Source organism: Euprymna scolopes, chromosome 8 (assembly GCF_053919585.1).
Source record: "Euprymna scolopes isolate OS-2025 chromosome 8, ASM5391958v1, whole genome shotgun sequence".
In the NCBI taxonomy this organism is placed as follows: Eukaryota; Metazoa; Mollusca; class Cephalopoda; order Sepiida; family Sepiolidae; genus Euprymna; species Euprymna scolopes.
This window is the reverse complement of record NC_136489.1, coordinates 106,817,769-106,840,316: the sequence shown is the minus strand read 5'-3', so window position 1 is coordinate 106,840,316 and position 22,548 is coordinate 106,817,769. Positions and strand designations below refer to the sequence as shown.

Here is a 22,548-nt window from a genome sequence, read left to right as displayed (position 1 = left end):
CGAGAGAGTTAATCTGGCTCTGCTGTAAACCAGCTTCAAACAAAATCACAGGGAAGCATACATTATCGCTAGATAAAGCAGGTGTTTCTGCAATATATCGCTTCGTCCGCCGGAGCGAAGCGATATATTGCAGAAAGTGAGTTTGATTCTCATCCCGTCTTCCCTCTATTTGATTCCAGTCACATAATGGTAACTTTATCAATGCATGATTAGATAAAAATAGGTGGAAAAAATAATGGCAATAGTAATAATAATTAATTAATGGTAATTATCTATTTTCTATTAAATAATAAGTCTATATCCCCCATCAAGGATGACGGATAAAAAAAATAACACATTCAGTGTTCTGTACTAATCTATATATCTATAAAAGTGAAAGTGTCTGTCTGTCTGACTGTCTGTGTACATTTCCCTACAAAATAACTTTGTCAATTTTCAGTCTACAGACTCGATATTTGATATACAGGGTACTGAGATTTGGGAAAATCTTTATGATCGGTTTTCGGCCAGAAATTTGGCTGTTAAGGGGTCAAAGTTTAACGATTTAACCTTTGAGAACTCTACCAAACTCCTCCGCCAATTTTAGGTATAAAGACTTGAAATTTTAGATATAGGTTCCTCGGACATGGATCTAACTTAATAACTTGATTTGAACCCAAAACAATAAATGTTAAGGGGGCCATGATCGGAGTCAAAGTTATAAAAAAATCGACATCTGCAGTCTCTACCAAATTACTCAGACAATTTCTAGTCGACGCATTTGAAATTTTACATAAAGGGTATTCAGAGATAGGGCAAGCTTGTTCATCGGCTTGGGTCGAAATTTTTTAGTTACCAATATATAAATGTATGTATGTATGTATGTATGTATGTTTGCATGCCTTCCTAAACTTTCGACAGAGACGATGGACTTTCACAAGATCAGTATCGTTTTTAAGCCCGACCCTTTAGACTACAAATACCGAAAAATTGGCTAAAAACATTAATTCCTTCACCCTCAACCGGGCACTTTTCTACAGGATGGGGTCGCTTTTTTTCGCCGATATTTTCGAAAGTCATCCCCTTTTTCGATTGTCTAGCCTTTACTTAAACCTACGTTACTTCCGGGTTGGCGGTGGTCGTAACAGCAAAAACGTCACGTTTTTCCCCGTTGTTTTCCTACTTCGCAGTACGGGTTCGAGCCTGCTTTCCTACTACCACTTTTTTTTTGGGGGGGGGGGTCAACACACACCTCCAAACACCAGGGCAGCGCCGGGCACACATGCTAACATCGTATAAAAATAGTTAAGTCTATTAAAAAAAAAGTAATAAATAAAACTTCTGAAAACAGAAAGTTTGCAAAACAAAAATAAAACTAACACGTATCAATTGATGAAGATAAAAAGAAGTGAAAAATGTATGTGTACATTAATGTTTGATATGGAGGTTGTATGATTTCCGCTTACCATAGTTATATTTACTTGAAGTGGTTACACACACACATACACGAACATATACACACACATACATACACGCATACATAAACACACACATACATACATACACACATACGTACAACACACATACATAAACACGCACATACATACACGCACACATACATAAGCACATACATACACACACATACAAACACACGCACATACAAACATACATAAACATACATACACACATGCACACACGCATGCATACACGCAAACACACATACATACATACACACACACACACATATATATATATATATATATCGCTGTGTCTATATCATATCTCTACATTTATATAAATGCAACTTTGTCTCTGTATGTGTAAGTTAGTTCCTTAGGCTTATATCCATTCAAATTCAAGCGATGATCGCTGCTAGCGATAAATCAATGGTAAACTGCTGTTGTATTCATTTGCATATGTTATCGAAAAAAGTGGAGAATATTGGAAATCTGGGGAGACCTGTTGTCATTCAGACTCCAGATGACACCAAAGATTGTTGACAGAATATTTGATGATGGGCTGTGTGAAAACTCCTAGTGAGTACAAATAATAATAGAGAACATTAGTCACTCGAGTACACCAGGTGACACCAAATAATTACATTTAAGTTACATTTAATAAGAATTGTTTCAAGATCGGAAGATTGTTAAACTGGAGTAAAATTTTTTCAACCCCTTCAAGGCATTGGTTACATAAGGCATTAAAAAAAAAAAGTAGAAATATCTACTATTCTGTGAAAAGGACGTTGTAGTTTGCTTGAAGCGTTGTGCGTAGTGTGAAAGGAGTAGTGTTTTAAGGCTATATCAATGCGGTTCGTAAGAAACACCGTGGACACAAAATAGCATATAAAACGTAATGACAATATTATAAGAAATTTTCTATAATGTTCAATTATATAACGTTTATTTGCCAACAAATGTGCCCTATAAGATGGTAAGTGTTGATGTCCCTAATTTTTTAGGGTAGTATCTCTTCTTCGGGGGGCCAGGGGATAAAAAGACACGTGTACAACTGTTCGGCAAGGCTTTCGTTGTTTTATTTATTTACTTTTTTATTTATTTCCGGAAGTCAGTGTCGTAGACTGGCTGTTAAATCAATTTTAAGGATACGAGTTGTGATGAATATTAAGTATTGTTGGCCACTGTTGTAGCTTTTTTATGTATATAAATAATGAAGTTTTGCGTATTATGCTTAAAGTGTGCATTTGGAATGTTAATGACTGATGTATTAGTGCCGTGTAATATCTGGTTTGGGTAAAGCGAATAGTTTACGAGAGATCACTTAAGGGTTCTTGGATAAGTTCCCCTACCAAAGTGTATACGTCAATATCTACTATTCTGTATGCCAGATTTCAGATAACAACTTGTATTGCTTTTAAATGAATATTACCCAATTTATTTTACTAATTACTTGCGTATTATAATATGACATCTGGTCTTCTTGTTTTAATCGGTTTATTTGTATGTGTGTCCACGTCTCATAAAATTTTGCAATTTCCGTTTGCAAGTACTGCGGCTTTACCGATAAATCTTATGTGTAAGCAATCGTGCACAACACTCTTTCAGAAACCGAAAAATTTCCTAATTTAATAAGTTAATTATTTTTTATAAATAACTAGCAGTACCCGTTAACCGGCGTTGCCCGGTGGTAGCATCCTCCCCTCGCATAAAAAAATAAAGTATGGTTGATGTTGTTGTAGTCCAACCACCGACCTCTTCATGTTAAGAACAGCAATCGGAATGGACACTCCAACCAACTTATGTTAAGAATGGCTTCCGGAATAAACATTCCATTTTGTGAGTGTGGGTGTAATTGTAAAGAAGTGCGCCCGAAATGTAAGTTATGTAATAATATAAACCATATATTTAACTTTTTGACATATTTGGGTAAAAATAACAACAAAACATTCAATAATAGTTATACTAGATTAAATTACTCACAAATAGTTTTAAACTTCAATGGTATTTTGCATTATGACGTATTTGTGTGTAAAAATAAAAAAAAGGAAACGTAATAATAGTTAATCTTTGTGCGAGGTCTCCGGAAAGAAAAATCTACAAAAATGCAGAACTTACGGGTTCGAGCGCAAAAAAGAAAAAAGATTAAAAAAATAAAGAATTTAAAAAATTACCTGATTTAGCGAGGCGCGAACGTATGATGAAAGAAGGAAAAGATGTAGAAAAAAACAAATGAAACATGTCTATCGAATGAGCTATTGTGAAACTATGGCGTTTGAAAGTCCGAAATAACAATATTTCTACCTAAGCTTTCTATATATTTACCTCTTTCTCTCTCTCTCTCCCTCTCTCTTAAAATGGGGTCAAAGCTCTCTCTCTCTCTCTCTCTCTCTCTCTCGCTCTCTCTATCCATCTATCTATATCGGCAGGATTGTCGTTTAGTTCTAAGAATACTCTCTAACCCTATGTCGGAAAAAGAAATTATTTTTATTTAAAACTCTTAACTGTTTGTTTGAAATAAAAGAAATTGTTTTTATTTCAACCTCGTAACTTATATTATTCATTTGTTTACTTGTGAAAACGTTCTGTTTACGTTCTGCGTGATAGCAGTGTCACCCACTTTATTCCATTTGGCTCGATATAGGGTTAGATGGTAATCATATAACTAAACGACGATTCTGCTTTTCTATCTCTGTATCCGTCACTATCTTTATCTCTCTCTGTCTCTATTTTTTCTTCTCTCTCTCTCTCTTTCTATGTATCTATCTCTCTGTCTGTATCTATGTGTGTGTGCGTTCGATTCCTGAGTTACGTTCGAACCATCAAAATAATGGTCTCTCTCTCTCTCTCTCTCTCTCTCTATCTCTCTCTCTCTTAGTGTAGATCTCTCTGTGGATGTGTGTGCGTGTGTTTGTGTGCGTGTGTGCTTACCTAATTGTGCTAGTTTGCCGAAGAATGGTAAAAAGCAAGTGGTCTGTTTCACGCGGTAAGGATTGCAGGTTGAGTAGTGTGCGGGATTTTTTGTATAGTGTGTTCGTTTATTTACCAGTAGTCATATTCAGGAATAAGTGATTTGTTTACTCTCAGCCGATGAGATTAGCTGGATGTCTGTAAGGGATAAATTGTCATTTTTCTAACTGGAAAAGGAAAGGTAATGGTATGTGTATGAGTTTATGAGGCCGACTGGGCGGTATATATGTAGTGTGAATAATATTTTTGGTATTGATTGGAAGAAACCAATCGAAAGGCTGCACGCCTCCGAATATGAAGAGGACAGGGTTTTTTTTTGTAAAATCTTGATAGTTTTTGCTTTATATTTCAATTTTTCTAATAAACTTAATAAATACGAAAAAGTTCGTCCTATATAGTAAGATACCCTGCTAGTAATATTTGTAATGTGGAATATATTTTCTAAATGACAGCGATTTATTTTAAATTGATCCCCCACTTCTTGCTCCCATGAGATGAGAGAAAGTTTAGACTAGTTTTTTTTTCTTGCGGTAATAGGAAATCCAGTTCACCCCAAAAGGATTAGAAACAACAAAATAAAAAGAAATTGACTCAATGATGAACATGCTTAAATATGATCATTCCCTTCTTATGTCGTATGATTTCAAGCTTTAGCGCAATGCCTCCGCGGATTATATTAATATTCATACTGCATAAGGAGATGAATCTACAGTCATTAGGCAGTTCAGTGGTGGTACTAGAATTTCTATTAAAGAGATGAAAACCTTGAAGGTGAAGAAGGTGAAAGACGGCCGTGCAATTTTTACAACTAACAATTGCACAGCACTTGCTTAGCAAAATCCATACCAAAATGTCAAGAGCATGTTTTTGACATCTACTCTCAATGGTTCCATGTCATGGAATAGTTTCATGTCATTTACAGAGTATTAGAAAGGTGAAACCTTGATGAATTGGTTTCGCATGAGTTTGATGAGCCTAAAAAACGGTTTGAAATGCGCTCACTTCTTAGGTTGCATAACAACAATGAGCGAATAATCATTTATGACGAAATGTCGATTCTTTATGATAATCGTAACTGTTGAGGTCATTGGTTTGGTTCTGAGCAGTTACCCAAACATCCTTCAAACCCAAAGTTGTCCCAACAGAAATATGATGGTCTATATTAGGCTTTATCCAATACAGCTTTGTATTTTTAGAAAACAATCAGAACTGCAAAGATTTACTCCAACCAATTCGATGATATGCATACCCGGTCGGCCATAAAAAAAAGACCTGCACTGACGAATCGAGGTAGGTCAGGTTGCAAAATTAACTTTGACTCACAGACTTGTGGATACGAGACCTTACCGCCTCCTCCTTCTCCTCCTCCTCCTCCAGCAGATCTTCCACTTATTGATTATCATTTGTTAGTACTTAAGCACGTTTTAAAATGATCAAACTTTCGTATCTATAAAGTGGAGTCAACTTTCAAACATTTTCTTGCCTTACAGTCAATAATTTAATAATTTCCCATCAACGAGGAATAAATAATCACGTTGATTGATAAAAGGTACATAGATGCTCAAGGCTCATACTCTGACTAATTTGGACATTTCTACTGCTAATTTTCCATGACTAAATATATGTGTATGAAATCGTCCATTAATTTTGTAACGACCTAATACTTCCTTTCATTCAACTGACTTAAGCTAATATTATACGCGATAATTACGTTGACTCACAGTTTTTTGTTAGATAAGTAAATTTAATCGATCAGGGGGACATCATCCCCTTGCAAAACCACCAACACTTACGTCATCATTTTCTCTGGGATATGCATGCGACTAGGGCCGGTTTGTGAATTTAATATTCTCCAATAATCTCTCCTTGAACCCCGTCTAGGGAGAATGTTGCGCCCGGTAAGTTTAATACTTATATGTATAGAGTACACGGAATATCATTCATCGGTTGCGTAACTTTAAAAGTCTAGTTTCTCGACTCGGTACAGATAAAGGTGGACACTTTTGAGTCAAGTATGTCTTTAGCGAGATTAATTTAAAATAAAAATTAAAAAGATTCGACTCACCTGTTCCATGTTATCTCTGCATTCTCGGCATCTGCCACCATCTTGAGCGGCGTTGTAAGCAAAACACCCATCCACAGATATTGCTTCTTCCCATGTGATATTCTTAAGTATATGGGTCTCCTGCCATGAACAAACTTTCCAACCTTGGGCGCACACGGAACTGGCGTTTTCTATGTGACCGTGCCAGTAACCCGAGCAAGCGGCGATGTTACTTCGCCAGTGGAATCCTTCCGTGGAACCATCAGCACAGCCTGACGCTATATTTAAAAAACAATCAAAAGAAAAAAAAGTAATAAAATTATAAATATAATGGTTGTTCTTTTTGTAACGTTTAATGTTGGGCAAACAAAAAATAAGGATACCTATTTCAATTGCAATAATCATGATGGGAACAAAAATAATTCTTATAATGCACGCATTAAAAGAAATAAAATTCTGACGGAATAATCTGATAGATTAAAGAATCGAACGGAAAATATACGTGGGCGTGTTTAAAAAAGAATTTGATTGGCAAGCAATAATGAGGTCGGAGAGAAACTGCAAACAATAATACATAGGTGGTTTGGCTGCTCATTCATTTTTTTTACCCTGATTTTCGGGACGTTGGATGGGGCTCGATTGGCAGCTTACGAAAACCGCCGGAACAAGCCGAGCAAAATAAAAGAAGCCAGAAAACATAATTAACCACATTTATGTATAGCATATGATATTCACAAACATTAAAAAAACTACCTTAAGTTTGATAACTATTTGTATATTTTTATTTCACTTTCAAGAATTGTTAGCAAAAATATATGAATGCTTTTTGCAAAAGTTTGTGCTGTTAATGTTTTTGCAAAAATATTTTCAAGAAAACTTTCAATATTTTTCTTTATTTATTTTGTTTCAAGAAAATTTATAATATTAGTATAGTTTTTTATGTGAATCTTTTTTTGAAGGTTTATATTGTTTAGTGATTTCTATAGTTTTTTCAAAACGTTGCAATAATTTTAGCTTTTATGTTTTTGCTATATTTCTTAAAGAAAAATTACAATAACAAAAAACTACCTCAATTGAATAAATATTTTTATTATCAATGTTTTAACTTTCAAGAATTGTTAGCAACATATGCGAATGTTTTGGTTATAATGTTCATGATTGTTTTAAAAGTTTTCACGCCAGATAGTTTGAAAAAGAAAAAGAAAACTACCAACATTCATTACTTAAAAAATGCGTAAATATTTTTTTTACAAAATCAACAACAAAATAATCAACTAGTATTTTTCCCCTATCGTTTTAACATTAGATCAGCGCTCGGCTTGTTCGGACGGTTCTCGTCAGCTGCCGGTCGAGCCCAAGCCAAATCACAGAAATCCGGATCAAAAATACATGAGTACCACGGTTTGTCATGTATGTAAAGAAGCAGTTGCTGCAAAATGCTTTCATAAGAAAGGAAGAATATAGATAGGCAGTCAGGCAAAGAGGGACAGAGAAAGAAAGTGCAGTTTTCGCGACAGCTACAAACACACGAACTTATCCTCCCCATAGGCTTTTGAACGCCATCAGACAAACCCATCTACACGTGGACGGATTCAGTAGAATGCTTATCACAACAAGTGTCCGGAAAATTTAAATGAAAGAAGCGTATATAATTTTTATAAATTTGGTTTTATTTACTGCGTTCTATTGTTAACTCTCCCACGGAAACCATTACGACAAGGAAATCGACCCCCCCCCAACAAGAACAACAACAACAACAACAACAACAGCAGCAACAACAACAGCAACAACAACAACAACAACAACAGCAACAGCAACAACAACAACAACAACAACAACAACAACAACAAAGAGCAAAGTGTGAAAGAGACTGCAGAGAAAATAATATATACCATACTATATATATTGATTAATCTCGCAGAATACATAATCGCTCCTTTAATAATATTATTCGCGCCAACAATAGCATTAATACAAATTAGTTTAATTCATAAGATATTGTATATATATATATATATATATATATATGTGTGTATATATATATATATATATATATATATATATATATATATATATATGCAAGTTTCATTAAATAGCACAGACAACTCTTGCTTGTTTTTCTTGTAACCCTCCTTTTCTCTTTGTCGGACCATTTTCCGAACGTTTTTTCGAGTGAAAAAAGAAATTTCCCATAATCGCGAACGTTTTCGACCTCCATTGGTCATCCTCAGTAGTAAAAAATAAAAAATAAAAATGAAATTGATAAATGAAAATAATGCTTTTGAGTATTTTAGTGATTTTTAGCGATTTTAATCGTCTTTTAATCGTCTTTTCATTTCATCTCGCTATTTTCATTTTTCAATTTCATTTTTATTTTTTTATTCTTTACTACTCGCCTGCATAAAAGAAAAAATGCTGCCTAAATATACTAATATATATATATATATATATATATATATATATATATATATATATATATATATATACACAATCCGTGTTCCAAAAGAAATGGTTCCTATATTTTTATCTACCCGAATGAATCAGAGAGAACTGGAAATTACTTTGTTATGATGACTGAACTTATGCATTCAAGACCTAAAAGCTTTACCTCCCTGCTGCAGATATTGATGGCCAAAGCCTCTAAGAAATCAATCCTTGTCATGGAGGTGGTCAAAAGCAGAAACGCATCATGGAATTCTCTACAAAAATGAATTTACAATAATGTTGACTATATAGGACAATAAATTCTAAAGCACAAAAGTTCATCCGTTTTAACGGTATCATTTTCGTCCTCGTAGATTTTTAACTTTTTGAGTTAAGAAAATTGAAAACATTACTTTTGAAACGACCTTAGTACGACAAAGCGTGCTCCAGACGCCCATGTACAGCCTTCGTTCATCGCTGGAAAAAGGGCACCGAGAATAGGGCCGACTATATGGAAAAATAAATTCTGGAGTCCAACAGGTCACTCGTTTTAATGATACAACTCGTAGGTCTTAAACATTTTGAGCGAGAATTAAGAGGCTTTACTTTTGGAACGACCTTCGTATATGTATGTATGCAATAATTTCGCCTTAAAGAAAACAACAATACAACTTTATTTTTAAACTTTTATCGAAAAAAATCAATTCAGTAAACTTAATTATCTAGTAGATCTGACATCTAGTCAATGTAGCCGTCTTCAGACTCAATCACTGCCTCGATACGGGTCTGGAACTGGAAGCACACCTTTCCACAAGCGGTGGCAGGAGCTCGGCGGATACTCGGTGGATGGCTTTGGTGTTGTGGGAAGTCATGTTCTCGATGTATGAACAAACGAAGTAGTCCAGTGGGTTGAGGTCGGGGGATGAGGGAGCAATGAGAGAAGGGTACAAAGCCATAACACTTTTTCTGAAGTCAAGCCTGGGTCTCTTTGGACTTATGGGCCGGTGTCAAGTACTGCTGTCACGCCCAGGGTGTGTCAGCGGCCACATAATTGCATTAGGGGATTAACACACTCTTCAGCACATCCAGGTACACTTTGGTGTTGATTTCAAACCGACTTTGAAGATGTGAGATGGCATGATGTGGCTTTCACTTGAAACCGTACCAAAGACCAAAACTGTGGCCGGAAACTTTGTTTTCATCATCCTGGGTACGTTTCTGTTATTCGTAGTAATCCAGCGATGAATTTTGGGGGTGCTGGTAATGGTCCTGTTGTCATAACGTGGATCGGTAGAGAGAATGAGTTGTACAGCGACGCATCTCCGATCTTTTCTTTGGACAGTGTGTAACTTTCAGACATGATAGAAGGCTCCTATCACCCTTGGAATTTGTACATAGCTGGCGAACAAGTAGATCGCCTGCAACAAAAAAATAAAACCAGTTTTCATCAAACGGAAATGGAATCATGTCGTCTTTTATAGGGCGACAATTTTGTCGTTTAACCCTTTTCACTTATGATATTATGAGGTAATATAAGATACTGCATATATAGAAAGACTTTTAGCATTTATTTCACCAGTTATCATTACGTTAGCAGTGCTTAGTAGTTTTATAGAAAATATATTTATGGCAAGTTAGCTACAGAGATACTTCTATGTCTAATTAGCAAAGAAATGCACAAATTTTGTTTGAGCGGTGTTTGGTTATTAACTAGTAAGGATATTAATAGAATCCGATTGGTCAGTTTGCTAACGTTAACGCTACTTTGATTTAAAGCAATCGCAACCCAAAGATTTAGCCTGATGGTTTACTTCTTAGTTTATGAGTATGTGACGTTTAAGAAATATATTTTTATATATAACTAACTTGGCCATTTTCCATTCCCCAATTGCAACAATTTCACCTAACTTGAATATTCTGGTCATTTAAGCACTCATATATTTCGTAAGAGTACAAAACCATATTTTTTTCTATAAGGATGCCGATTGAATAGCAACGTGCGTTTAACTAATTCCTACTCAGTGCATCGTTTATAACAGGCATTGTGTTTCGCCATTAAAATATCCTCCAAAATGAGTCCATGTACCGTTGAACAAACAAATCAAATCTAACACAAAGAAACCATTGATTTCATCCACTGACGGCTGTATTACTACCCATACAACAAGCGTCTTGCTTGCCCCTATCAGGTTTAAAGTCTCGGAAGTGTCTACATTTCTTGTAACCCTTTAGTAACGCTCTGTTTTTTTATGATTGACTTTTATAAGATATTATGAGAGTTTTAATGCCGACATCAAATGACTTGTGATGATCACCTCGATTTTACAAGAGGCTGACTTGAGCAAAACACGACGGTAATAGGACGTTATATGACGTGGCAAAGGCACGTAAGGCAAGAAACGTTGAAATAAAAACCAAAAATCAGTTATGAAGTGATTAAAGGCCATCTTGTTTTTGTGCCTACGTTGAAGTTTGAAATCCGTTGTGCGCGATAAAATGCTGAGTAGCACATTGCGTGTTTCTCAACAGTATTAAGCATTATAGTAAATATAAAAAGGACGGATAGGTCACTGGACGGTTACTGATGATAATGTCATTTCAAATCTATACGTGACAGATTTTTTTTTTTTTTTTTAAGAAATGCGTAAATTCAGATTATTTCAGGGCATGAAATATTTCAAACTTATGTATGGCAGACTACGAGCGATCAGAACCATGGTGCATCGATAAATACTATTCCAAACGTAAGCGGGGAAAGAGTTACGGAAATTATATAATAAAATTTTTCATTTAAACCAAATAAAATATTTCAAATTTATGCCTGACAAACAGACGGACTGACATAATAACTTTAAACTATGTGTAGACTTATCCAAAAATATCATTTCAAACTTAAGTGTGACAAACCGACGAAAATGCTATGTAAAAATTAAGCATGACCGATTTATAAAAACTAGCGTGACCTGTGGAAATTCCACAGCGTCGGCTTTCATATGTAATATATTACTACTGGGAATTGTGCGGACGTTCAACGTGAATGAATACACCACGATATTATTGTAGACATTTTGTAAAAACTGTAAAAGTATTTATCTAAGTAATCTGGTTAATGTGTCAGGATATTTTTGGTTATTACGGTTTATCTTCAATGTCCATAGAGGAGTTTGTGATATATTTCCACTGTATGGACGCCCGGCGCGAACGGAAACTCCGCTATATCATTATACTATCTTTATACAGAACGAATACTACCCTTGGATACTAGCCCGACACTAAGAAGGTATATTTTAGTTACACGTACGGCCCCAAAAGATATAATTTATTTTATTTTATTTACATCTACGTCTTTGGTGATCAGGAGATCCTTTTTATTAAAAAGGATAGGGGATAACATGCAACAAATATTAAATTAGCGTATCTATATACTAATAAAATATTCGTAGTATGCTATAATCTCCTTTTTAATAAATAGATTCTCACGATCGAATAATTTATAATCTGGAAACCGTGACACACGTACCTACGTTATAAAGTACTGCAATATTAATTATAGATAATACATTAAAATATCCGTTATAGACAGACAGACAAAGCCCTGTAAACAGAGGTTTTTGACGAATCTAAAACTGTTATATCAAATTTAAGCGTAGCATTCTGACGAAAAATTCCTTTTGAAAAAGATGTAAGATAAATATAAATTTGAAATAGCACATCTTAGAATAGAACTCGGTTAGCGACGAACATACTTTCAAACTATAGCGTGAAAGACAAACGTGGTGGCTATACTACTCACCAACAGGCTTGTTTTAGAGACGCTCGGATGTATCTACAACTAAGAAAAGAATAAAAACTTTCTTTTTTATTGTGTCTCCTTTTTTTATGAGAAAAGCTTCGGTTATCAATTTCCGAGGAGTCGAGTCAGGTATCAAAAGGTTTACGTTATTAAAAAGCCAAACATTTACACAAGCACACATAACTTCAGAGACGTGCAGACGCTTACATTTGTAGACATTACAATATATATATATATATATATATATATATATATATATATATATATATATATACACGAAAATAACCACGAAAATCGGATACACATGATAACGTAAGCTAGAAGAGTTCAAAATAGACTTCGTAGCTTAGTGGAGGAAGATCTTTTCTCTTCCCTGTAACCTGTTTCCTACTGAAGATACGTAGCGAGCTTGTCTCTGCTTTATCCTTATTTTCATTATTTTTCGTCCGAGCTTCGATTTATGGTCTCCCCTCGCCAAACTTTCATGAAAAACACTCGTCTAGCCAAAACCGCTATCAATAATTTCCCACACTCTTTATCTGTGCCTAAACCTAAATGTAGCTGCCATGAACAAAGCTTCATTCTTAGAACTGCACGCCCGTGGAACTTCTTTCCATTTGTCTGCTTTCCAGCTGACTACAATATGTTTGTCTTCAAGTTCAACGTAAACAAGTTCTTGCTGAACCGCCCTCTTAAGTAATCCAATTTACAAAATTTCCATTATGTTTACTACACTATAATCACATTAACTAATGTATACCCATTAACGCTTATCCTCGAGTGGCCTCCGGGCCTTGATAAGTGGTGATACCTGTGTAAAAAAAAGAACCCGTGAAAATTCCACGGTAGTAAAAAGCATTACCACACAAGCAAACAATAGACTGTCCTTCGATAGAATCAGGATAATATTAGTTCCGATCAGACGGTGAATAAAAAATAAATATGTTGTAGATAAATACGGAGAACTGCTTGAGATATATTATTACAAGAAATAGAACTATAACGAGATATCATTTTCTTTCTAGAGATTATAATGTTATCAACGTGACTTGTAATTCAGTTAGTAATAACTATGTAACACTCTTTTGTTGATAATCTGATAATTTGGTATGTAAGTAATAAGAGTTGATAAAAACATGTCAACTTTTGCAATTTTTTCATAGTGAGAATAAAATGGAATGAATCAGTAAGGATTGCAATTAGCGGGATCTGTTAAAGAAAAAAAATAAAAGTGTAGGATGTTGGCAGATGATATGACAACATCTGCAAAAATATATATTTCGTAGCATAAATATGCATAATTCATTATGAAATTGAATGTCTTAATTTGTTAGACGAGTGTTCATTATTACCATTATTAAAGTTATTTTGAACTTTTAATCACATTTTTATTGTTATCTTTGCAATGTTGGAAATTATTAGATGAGTTTGGATTGTTATCATTAGTCAAATTATTCTGACTTTACTCTCATTTTGATTATTATCTTTAAAATGAATATTGCTGGTCTAATTTGCAGAACATGTTTTCCATAGAATATGGCGTCAGTATTCAGGATGTGCATTACTCTTTCAAAGATTGATGTCAACTCTAAATACTGTAAAGAGTTTGTTTGCAAAGATCTGGTACATTGATGTATTGTCTCAACACAAACAATACTGATTGAGAAATAAAAATAAATTCCTCTTTCATTTTATAACTTGTAGCAAAGAATATTGCTGAATTGCTTAATCTTTTTCATAAATTACAATCATGCCATATCTAATAATGTTTCTTAGTTTCTGGAAATAAAAAAAAAGATTTTTATATCAATGAAAAATAATTATTTCTAAATATTTTAGTGAAACAGAAGTCAGTGCAGAGTTTCAACTGATAATGGAATATTTCCTTAATAATTAATCCATAAGAATGTTTATATAAAATAAAATTTCCTTAAATTATTAACTGTAATCCACCCAATGAACATTTCCAGACTGACAAAATCTTTTTAAATTATTAATGTCATACCGGCCGTTGTATTCATAAGAGAAATTACACCGGTTCTTACTATACGTATAGTGCTAGTAATGTCTACAACGGTGAGAAGGAGCGATAGTACTCCACTGTCTAGCTGAGCGCTAGTCAGTTATACCCGTATTCCTACTTTTTTACCTGTGATATTAATAAACATCGTTTGTTAAACCAACCTCGACTTGATTTTCTTTTACTATTGTGTTACGACACAACAATAAAAAAAACCTAAAAAATGGTTTTCACTGAAAATCATGTTTTCATAAACCCTCTAAAAATCACATGCATGGGAAGATCAAAATGAAGAAAGTTGTTATTCAAATGCAAATCTGAATATATGACTCTTTGAAAATCAGGAAAATATGTTTGTTTGTTTTTTGTTTTGTTTTGTTTTGTTTTTCAAATTTCAATCAAAATCCATCAGTTGAGTTTTACAAATATCAGCAATTAATATTTGCTTAAATTTCAATAAGAGATACAATAAACAATCTCATATTACATTGAAATAAAGTAATATTTAAATTCAAATACCTGAATATTTATAAACGTTTAAAATGAAAAACTCCTTCTGTGCATATTAAACATAACGCAAAGCATTAATATCAAATAATGAGAAACAATATATCAAAATTGATTTCAATAGAATGAAAATTTTAAAACAATTGTTGGCGATAAGTAACTTAGTGTGATCTTCACCCATCTGGCTGTCAATAAATAACTTACTAATGTTTTGATATGGATTAATCAAACACTGGCTGGCAATAACTCATTTATTAGTATTGTGATCTGAATCGACCAGAGACTAGTTGGTGATAAGTAACTTATAAGTAATGTGATCTGCGCCAACCAGACATTGGCTTGCAATAACTTATTAATATTGTGATCGGCAACGACCAAAGACTGGCTAGCGATAATTACCTTATAAGTATTGTAATCTGAACTTACCAAACAATAGCTGGCGATAACTAATCTACTGCGATCTGCACCGAACAAATACTGGCGATACATCACTTATTAGTGTTGTGATCTGTACCCACCAGACACTGGCTGGCTAGAAATAACATTAATATTGTGCTCTGCACCGACCACACACTGTCTGGCGACAATTAACGTATTAGTATTGTGATCTGCATCCACCAAATACTGGATGGCTATAATTTAGTATTGTGATCTTCACCAACCAGACAATGGCTGGAGATAACTAACTTGTTAGTATTGTGATCTGCACCGACCAACGACTTCCTAATAAAAATTAACTTATTAATATTGCGATCTGCACACATAGACAGTGGTTGGCGGTAAGTAACTAATTAGTATTTTGATCGGTATCGACCAAATACTGGCTTATGATAACTAACTTAATTGTATTGTGATCTACACCAACCAGACACTAGCTGGTGCTAACTAACTTATTAGTATTGTGATATGAACCCACCAGACACTGGCTCACGATAAATAACTTATTGTGATTTGCACCAACCATAATTTACTAGCTTAAATAAATAATTTTACTCTTCAATAAATTCATGTTTTTTTATGTTAAATTTAAATGTGACCAGCGGGTGGGGTGACAGGGGGGGGGGCTCTGGCCGGTCTAAAATATGCTTAAATATGATATTTTAATTTGTCCAGATTTCGTATATATTATTATAGAGTTGTGATTTCAAAAGTAAAGAAAGTATTTGTGTGCAATCAGCTAGAATCGAAAACGAAAGATAAACTGTAGGATCCAAGCTGGTGACGTTACCATTGCATCAACGTGACACGTATGTGAACAGAATAAAAATTACAAATGAAAAATAAACTAAGATAAATGTACAAAATGTATGACGATTTTTTTCAATTTTGACCCATTTTTAACCCCTTTAAAACTATTTTAAATAAACCAATGATGGTTCTTTTGGATAACTCGTCTGTGATATGAAGGAGATAACTCTATTTTACTAAGCGATCCATTCATTTTTTTTTTCATATGAGAATTGGGGACGCTAAAACCAACGAAAAACATTTAACATTACAAAATAATTAATAACGAAACAGAAGCTGATATTTAAACTTGAGGATAAATGCCCTGGAAAAGTCACTTCTGATTAATTGTAAGATTTATTTTTTTTTTCAACTATATTATTTAATGTAACACATTTTTAGTTTCCGAATCTTTTATATTTTTCTTGACCTTCAACCTCCAGAAGAGTGTCAGTTAAAACTGAATTCTTTTACTTAGTAAATTATCCGTTAACATTGAAATTCCATGGATTTAGGAAAAAAAATATATATATGGATGTACGATTAATTCCTGGCTTGGGATGGGTGCTAGTTTAGCCGCATAGAAGAGGTTTCATACAGTGAAACACGTTGTTGTTGAAAGTTCCTCTCTCTCTCTCTATCTCTCCTCTCTTTCTCTCTATCTATCTATTAATATATATATATATATATATATATATATATATATATATATATATATATATATATATATATATATATATATGCGCGTGCGTGTGTGTGTGTAGAGAGAAAGAAGAATAGGGAGAAAGAGAAAGAAAGAAGGGTGCGTGTGTGTTAGAGAGAGAGAGAGAGAGAGAGAGAGAGAGAATTATACACAGAGTGATAGTTTTTCACAGTCAGCTGTTTTGTAGTATCGAAACAAACATCTCAATGCGGTTCGATAGAGAGAGAGAGAGAGCAAAAGAACGAGAGGACGGACCATGTAAAAGGATAAATTTTCAAAGTAAACTTGCAGATGTTAGGCAACAATGACTAAACGAGCAATTAACGTGTCGTCCGCTGAATGTAAAAATGTAGCCGATAAAGAAGGGAGTGTTTGGGCCCACTAGTTGTGGGCAATAAATTTAAAAGACAGAGAACAAACGACCACTCTCGGCCACTCACCCTCGTTCTGTCTAAAATATCGAATGCCTTCTCATAATCACAAACATGTAAAAAGAAAATAAGAAAAACGGAGCCAACACTTGGAGATGTAAAATAATACTCAAACGTTGTAAGTTTATCTAACGCGTTGTGAACATGAGAAATTCCGGTGATGTTATCAGTATTTTGTAATTATATATATATATATATATATATATATATATATATATATATATATATATATATATATATATATATATATATATATATATATATATATATATATTGTGTTTGTGTGTTACTTTTCTCACCGCTATGTAAAAAGGCCACGCGTCATTGATTCTCTTGTGATTCGAACCCGTCACCACTCGAGATGAAACATGAACTTTCTGCACCTAGAATTGTCGGTCAGTCCGATTGTTCTATAAAACGTCAAACGCCAACCTGTTTTCATACTTATCTGAAAAATGTTGTATACAAAGAAACATATTTGTACGCAAAACACATTTTTATTGGTTGAGTTTCGAATTTCTATCTTAAGCTATCTATCTTTCTACCTATCTATTTATTTCTCTATCTATCTTCCGACCTACCTAAGTCTGACGACCTAGAGATACGTTAATACATTCATGGCTTTTTTATTTATATATATATATATATATATATATATATATATATATATATATATATATATATATATATATATTCAGTTGAATTCGGCGTTTAATAGTTCTTATTTTCCTTCATTTCCGTGGCAATTTTTTGGTCGCCCTGAGACAGGGGCTCAACAAATGAAACTAAAGATGGCCTCGTGGTTGGCTTAGAATCTCATGCCCAGTAGGAATTGTTACCTATACTGATGATTGCGTAAGCTTGAAACACTACTGTTTGAAGGTATAGATAATTCTTCATTTAAGCATAATTAAAGGATCGTCACTGTCTACGGAATTATAACTAAAGCAGTCATTAGCGTCTATGCAATATTCACGACTTCCACTCGTGCGAACACTCTAGATTGCCATTATGTTCGCCTGAATTCAGCGTTTAATAGTTCTTAATTCCTTTCATTCCCGTGGAAATTTCTTGGTGATCCTGATGAAGAAGTTCAGCTAAAGGTAGCTTCATGGCTGGGTTCGAATCCTATGACCGTTAGGAATTGTTACCCTACACTGATGATTGCATGAGCATGAGCACTAGTGTCTGTAGAAATAAATGAATAATTGTTAGTGAATTATATATCTATCTATATATCTAGCTATCTATATATCTATAAAAGTGAACCTGTCTGTGTGTCTGTGTGTGTGTGTGTGTGTCTGTGTGTGTGTACATTTCCCTACGCAATAACTCTGTCAATTTTCAGTCTACGGACTCTAAATTTAATATACAGGGTACTGAGATATGGGAATATCTTCCTGATCGATTTTCGGCCAGAAATTTAGCTGTTAACGGGTCAAAATTCAACGATTTTACTTTTGAGAATTTTACCAAACTCCTCCGACAATTTTGGGTCTAAACACTTGAAATTTTAGATATAGGTTCCTTGGACATGGATCTAACTTAATAACTTGATATGAGCCCAAAACAATACATTTTAAGGTGTCGTAATATGGGTCAAAGTAAAAAAAAATATTTGACAACTGCGGTCTCTAACAAATTACTCAGAAGATTTCTGGTCTAAACATTTGAAATTTTACATAAAGAGTATTCAGAGATAGAGCAAGCTTTTTCATCGGTTTGGGGTCGAAAATTTTTAGTTATCAATATATAAATGTATGTAAGTATGTATGTTTGCATGTCTGCCTAAAACTTTATACAAAGGCGACGGATTTTACGCAGATCAGTTTTATTGTTTTAAAGTTCGATCGTTCATACAACAAATAACGAAAAATTGGCTAAAAACATTACCAACTTCACCTTTAACTGGGCACTTTTCTACAGGGTGGAGGTCGCCTTTTTCGCCGATATTTTTTAAAGTTATCCTCTCCTTTCGATTGTCTAGCCTTAATTTAAACATAAGTCACTTCAGGTTTGGCGGTGGTCGTAACCGCAAAAGCGTCAGGTTTTTCCCCGTTCTTTTCCTCCTTCGCTGTAAGGGTTCGAGCCTGCCTTCTTACTACCACTTTTTTTTGCTTAACATACACATCCAAACACCCGGACAACGCCGGGTTGAAATTCTACTATATCTATAAAAATGAACATGTCTGTATGTGTATATTTCCCTACGCAATAACTCTGTCAATTTTATGTCTATAGACTCAAAATTTGATATACAGGTTACTGAGATTTGGAAAAAAATCTTTGTAATTCGTTTTCGGCCTGAAATTTAGCTGTTAACGGGTCAAAGTTCAACGATTTGACCTTTGAGAACTCTACCAAACTCATCCACCAATTTTTGGCCCAAACACTTGAAATTTTAGCTATAGGTTCCTTGGACATGGATCTAACTTAATAACTTGATATGAGCCCAAAACAATAATTGCTAAGGGGTCATAACATACATACTTATAATTGTTAAGGGGTCATAACATACACCTCCAAATACCCGGGCAACGCCGGGCTGAAATGCTAGTCTATCTATACTCCTAGAAATTCGTGTTCCAAGCGTGTGTATTGATATTGATGTTAAAATCCCTTTTTCTTGTTATTTAAAAATACCATACAATTTTGTTATCTATGGGGCATGGAATTGCATTCACTCGCAGAAGATCTAGCTGATTTGCATATTCTTTCAAATATTCATTTTAATGAATTCCCTATTAGTTTCTTCGGTTTAAAATGGGATGATCATCTTTAGTTAACTATTACGTGTAATTATATTAATGCAGATGTCCTACATGATTTATACTTGCGTAATATTTGCATAAAAAGTTTATAGTAAACAAAAAATTGTTTCCATATATATTTATGTATACGTATATATTTTTGTTCAAAATATTTTGCCTACCAAACTCCTCCTAGACTTTTTGGTCTACAGGCATGAAACTTCATATATAACGTATTTGAATCCACGCGAAACTTTATATTCGGATTTTAGCCCGGAAAAATCGGCGCAAAATGTGAAAATTTAAAAAAAATGAAATTTGCCAGGTGAAGATCGAACGACGCCATTACGAACGCATAATGTAGTAGCTATTGGTTCATGTTTTAATTTTTAGGCTTGCAGTAAATATGTCTTCATGGCTCAGTTATTGGCGGCACCGGACAAAATAAGTCGTAAGCTGAAGGTTTTAGTTTCGATTCACGATGGTGCCGAACGAGTATATTTTTTTTTTTTAACTTTTTAAATCATTACTATATATTAGGTTCAATATAATTTTTAATATAAATTTCACTTGTTTGTTTAAATGTATGTATATATGCGTATATGTTTGTCTGCCTAAAACTTTCGACAGACGACGGATTTTCACTTGATAGGTATCGTTGTGAAGCCGACCCTTCGGACGACAAATACGGAAAAATTGGCTAAAAACATAAATCACTGCACCCTCAACTCGGCGCTTTTTCGCCGAAGTTTTCGAAAGCCATCCTCTCTTTTCGATTGACTAGGCTTAATTTAAATCTACATCAATTCTGGTTTGGCGATAAGCGAAACAGCAAAGACGTCACGTTTCTTTTTCATGTTCTTTTCCTCCTTCGCGGTACGAGTTCGAGACTTCTTGCCTAAAACCAGTCCTCTTTTTTTTTTATCAGAACACACATCCAAACACCCGGGCAACTCCGGGCACCCAGACTAGTATATCTATAAAAGTGAACGTGTGTGTGTGTGTGTGTGTGTGTGTGTGTGTGTGTGTGTGTGTGTGTGCATTTCCCTACGCAATAACTCTTCAATTTTATGTCTACAGATTCTAAATTTGATATACAGGGATATGGGAATATCTTCGTGATCGATTTTCGGCCAGGAATTTGGCTGTTAAGGGGTAAAAGTTCAACGATTTGACCTTTGAGAACTCTACCAAACTTCTCCGACAATTTGGGGTCTAAACACTTGAAATGTTAGATATAGGTTCCTTGGACATGGATCTAACTTAATAACTTGATATGAGCCCAAAACAATAATTGTTAAGGGGTCATAATAGGGATCGAAGTTTAAAAAATTTACCGCTTTTTTTCTTTTTCTTTTTTTTTTTTGCTCAACATACACCTCCAAACACCCGCACAACGCCGGGCTGAAATGCTAGTATATATTATAATTAAATAATAATTATTCATTCATACCTTAAAAGGTTTAAAGCTTCACCGCTCACTCATTTTTCGACCAAATTTTAAACAATTATTACAGTTTATAGATCACCTTCTCAGCTGTACTGTGAAAAAAAAAATCCTTTTTCGTCGGGTAAAACAAAAGCTATGATAAATTTAGTAGTGTTAAAATCGTAAAAAAAAACGTAAGGAGGTGAGCGACGTTTTTTTATGACTGGTTTCCATATAAATCACGTCGCTTCAGCGACTAATATTGATACTGCTATTACGAAAACAGAAGTAGCAAGTGAAACTGGCAGAATGATAGGATGAGAGGGAGATAATTGGGGTGATTTTATTGAAAGCAGACGAGTGCCGTACATTGTTATTAAACATGTGTATGTTATGTTTATGGGGGCAAGAGAAAAATAAGACTGAAATTAAACAAATAACAAGTGAATTTATTGGAAAACTGAAAAATCATGGATTACCATAGAATAAAATTCACTTTAACATTACATAATAAATTCTTAATGCTGCAATATTTTAAGTTATGAATTTATTATATTTTTTACTAGAATATCTTGTCTTTTTCTGTTTCATTTTCAACACCAAGTCCTTTACTTTTCCATTTTTAAGCTTTACTATATTACTTTTTATGCTCTCATTTTTCTATTGTAATGTATATATATGTATATAACTATTTCATTTCCTCACATAAAATTAATATACGAAAGTGTAGCTTAATCGCCATATATATTTTATAAATTGCTATATATATATATATATATATATATATATATATATATATATATATATATATATA

At 34.0% G+C, this 22,548-nt stretch overlaps 1 protein-coding gene across 1 annotated transcript in view; it reads right to left on the bottom strand.

Moving 5' to 3' along the window:
• The window catches only part of LOC145283705 (uncharacterized), a 390,390-nt gene that overhangs the window by 102,485 nt on the left and 265,357 nt on the right, over positions 1 to 22,548 (bottom strand). Inside the window, exon 5 of the mRNA XM_080132730.1 lies at positions 6,472 to 6,728. Coding sequence (XP_079988856.1) covers positions 6,472 to 6,728 — 257 coding nt within the window. The remainder of the gene's footprint in view (positions 1 to 6,471; positions 6,729 to 22,548) is intronic.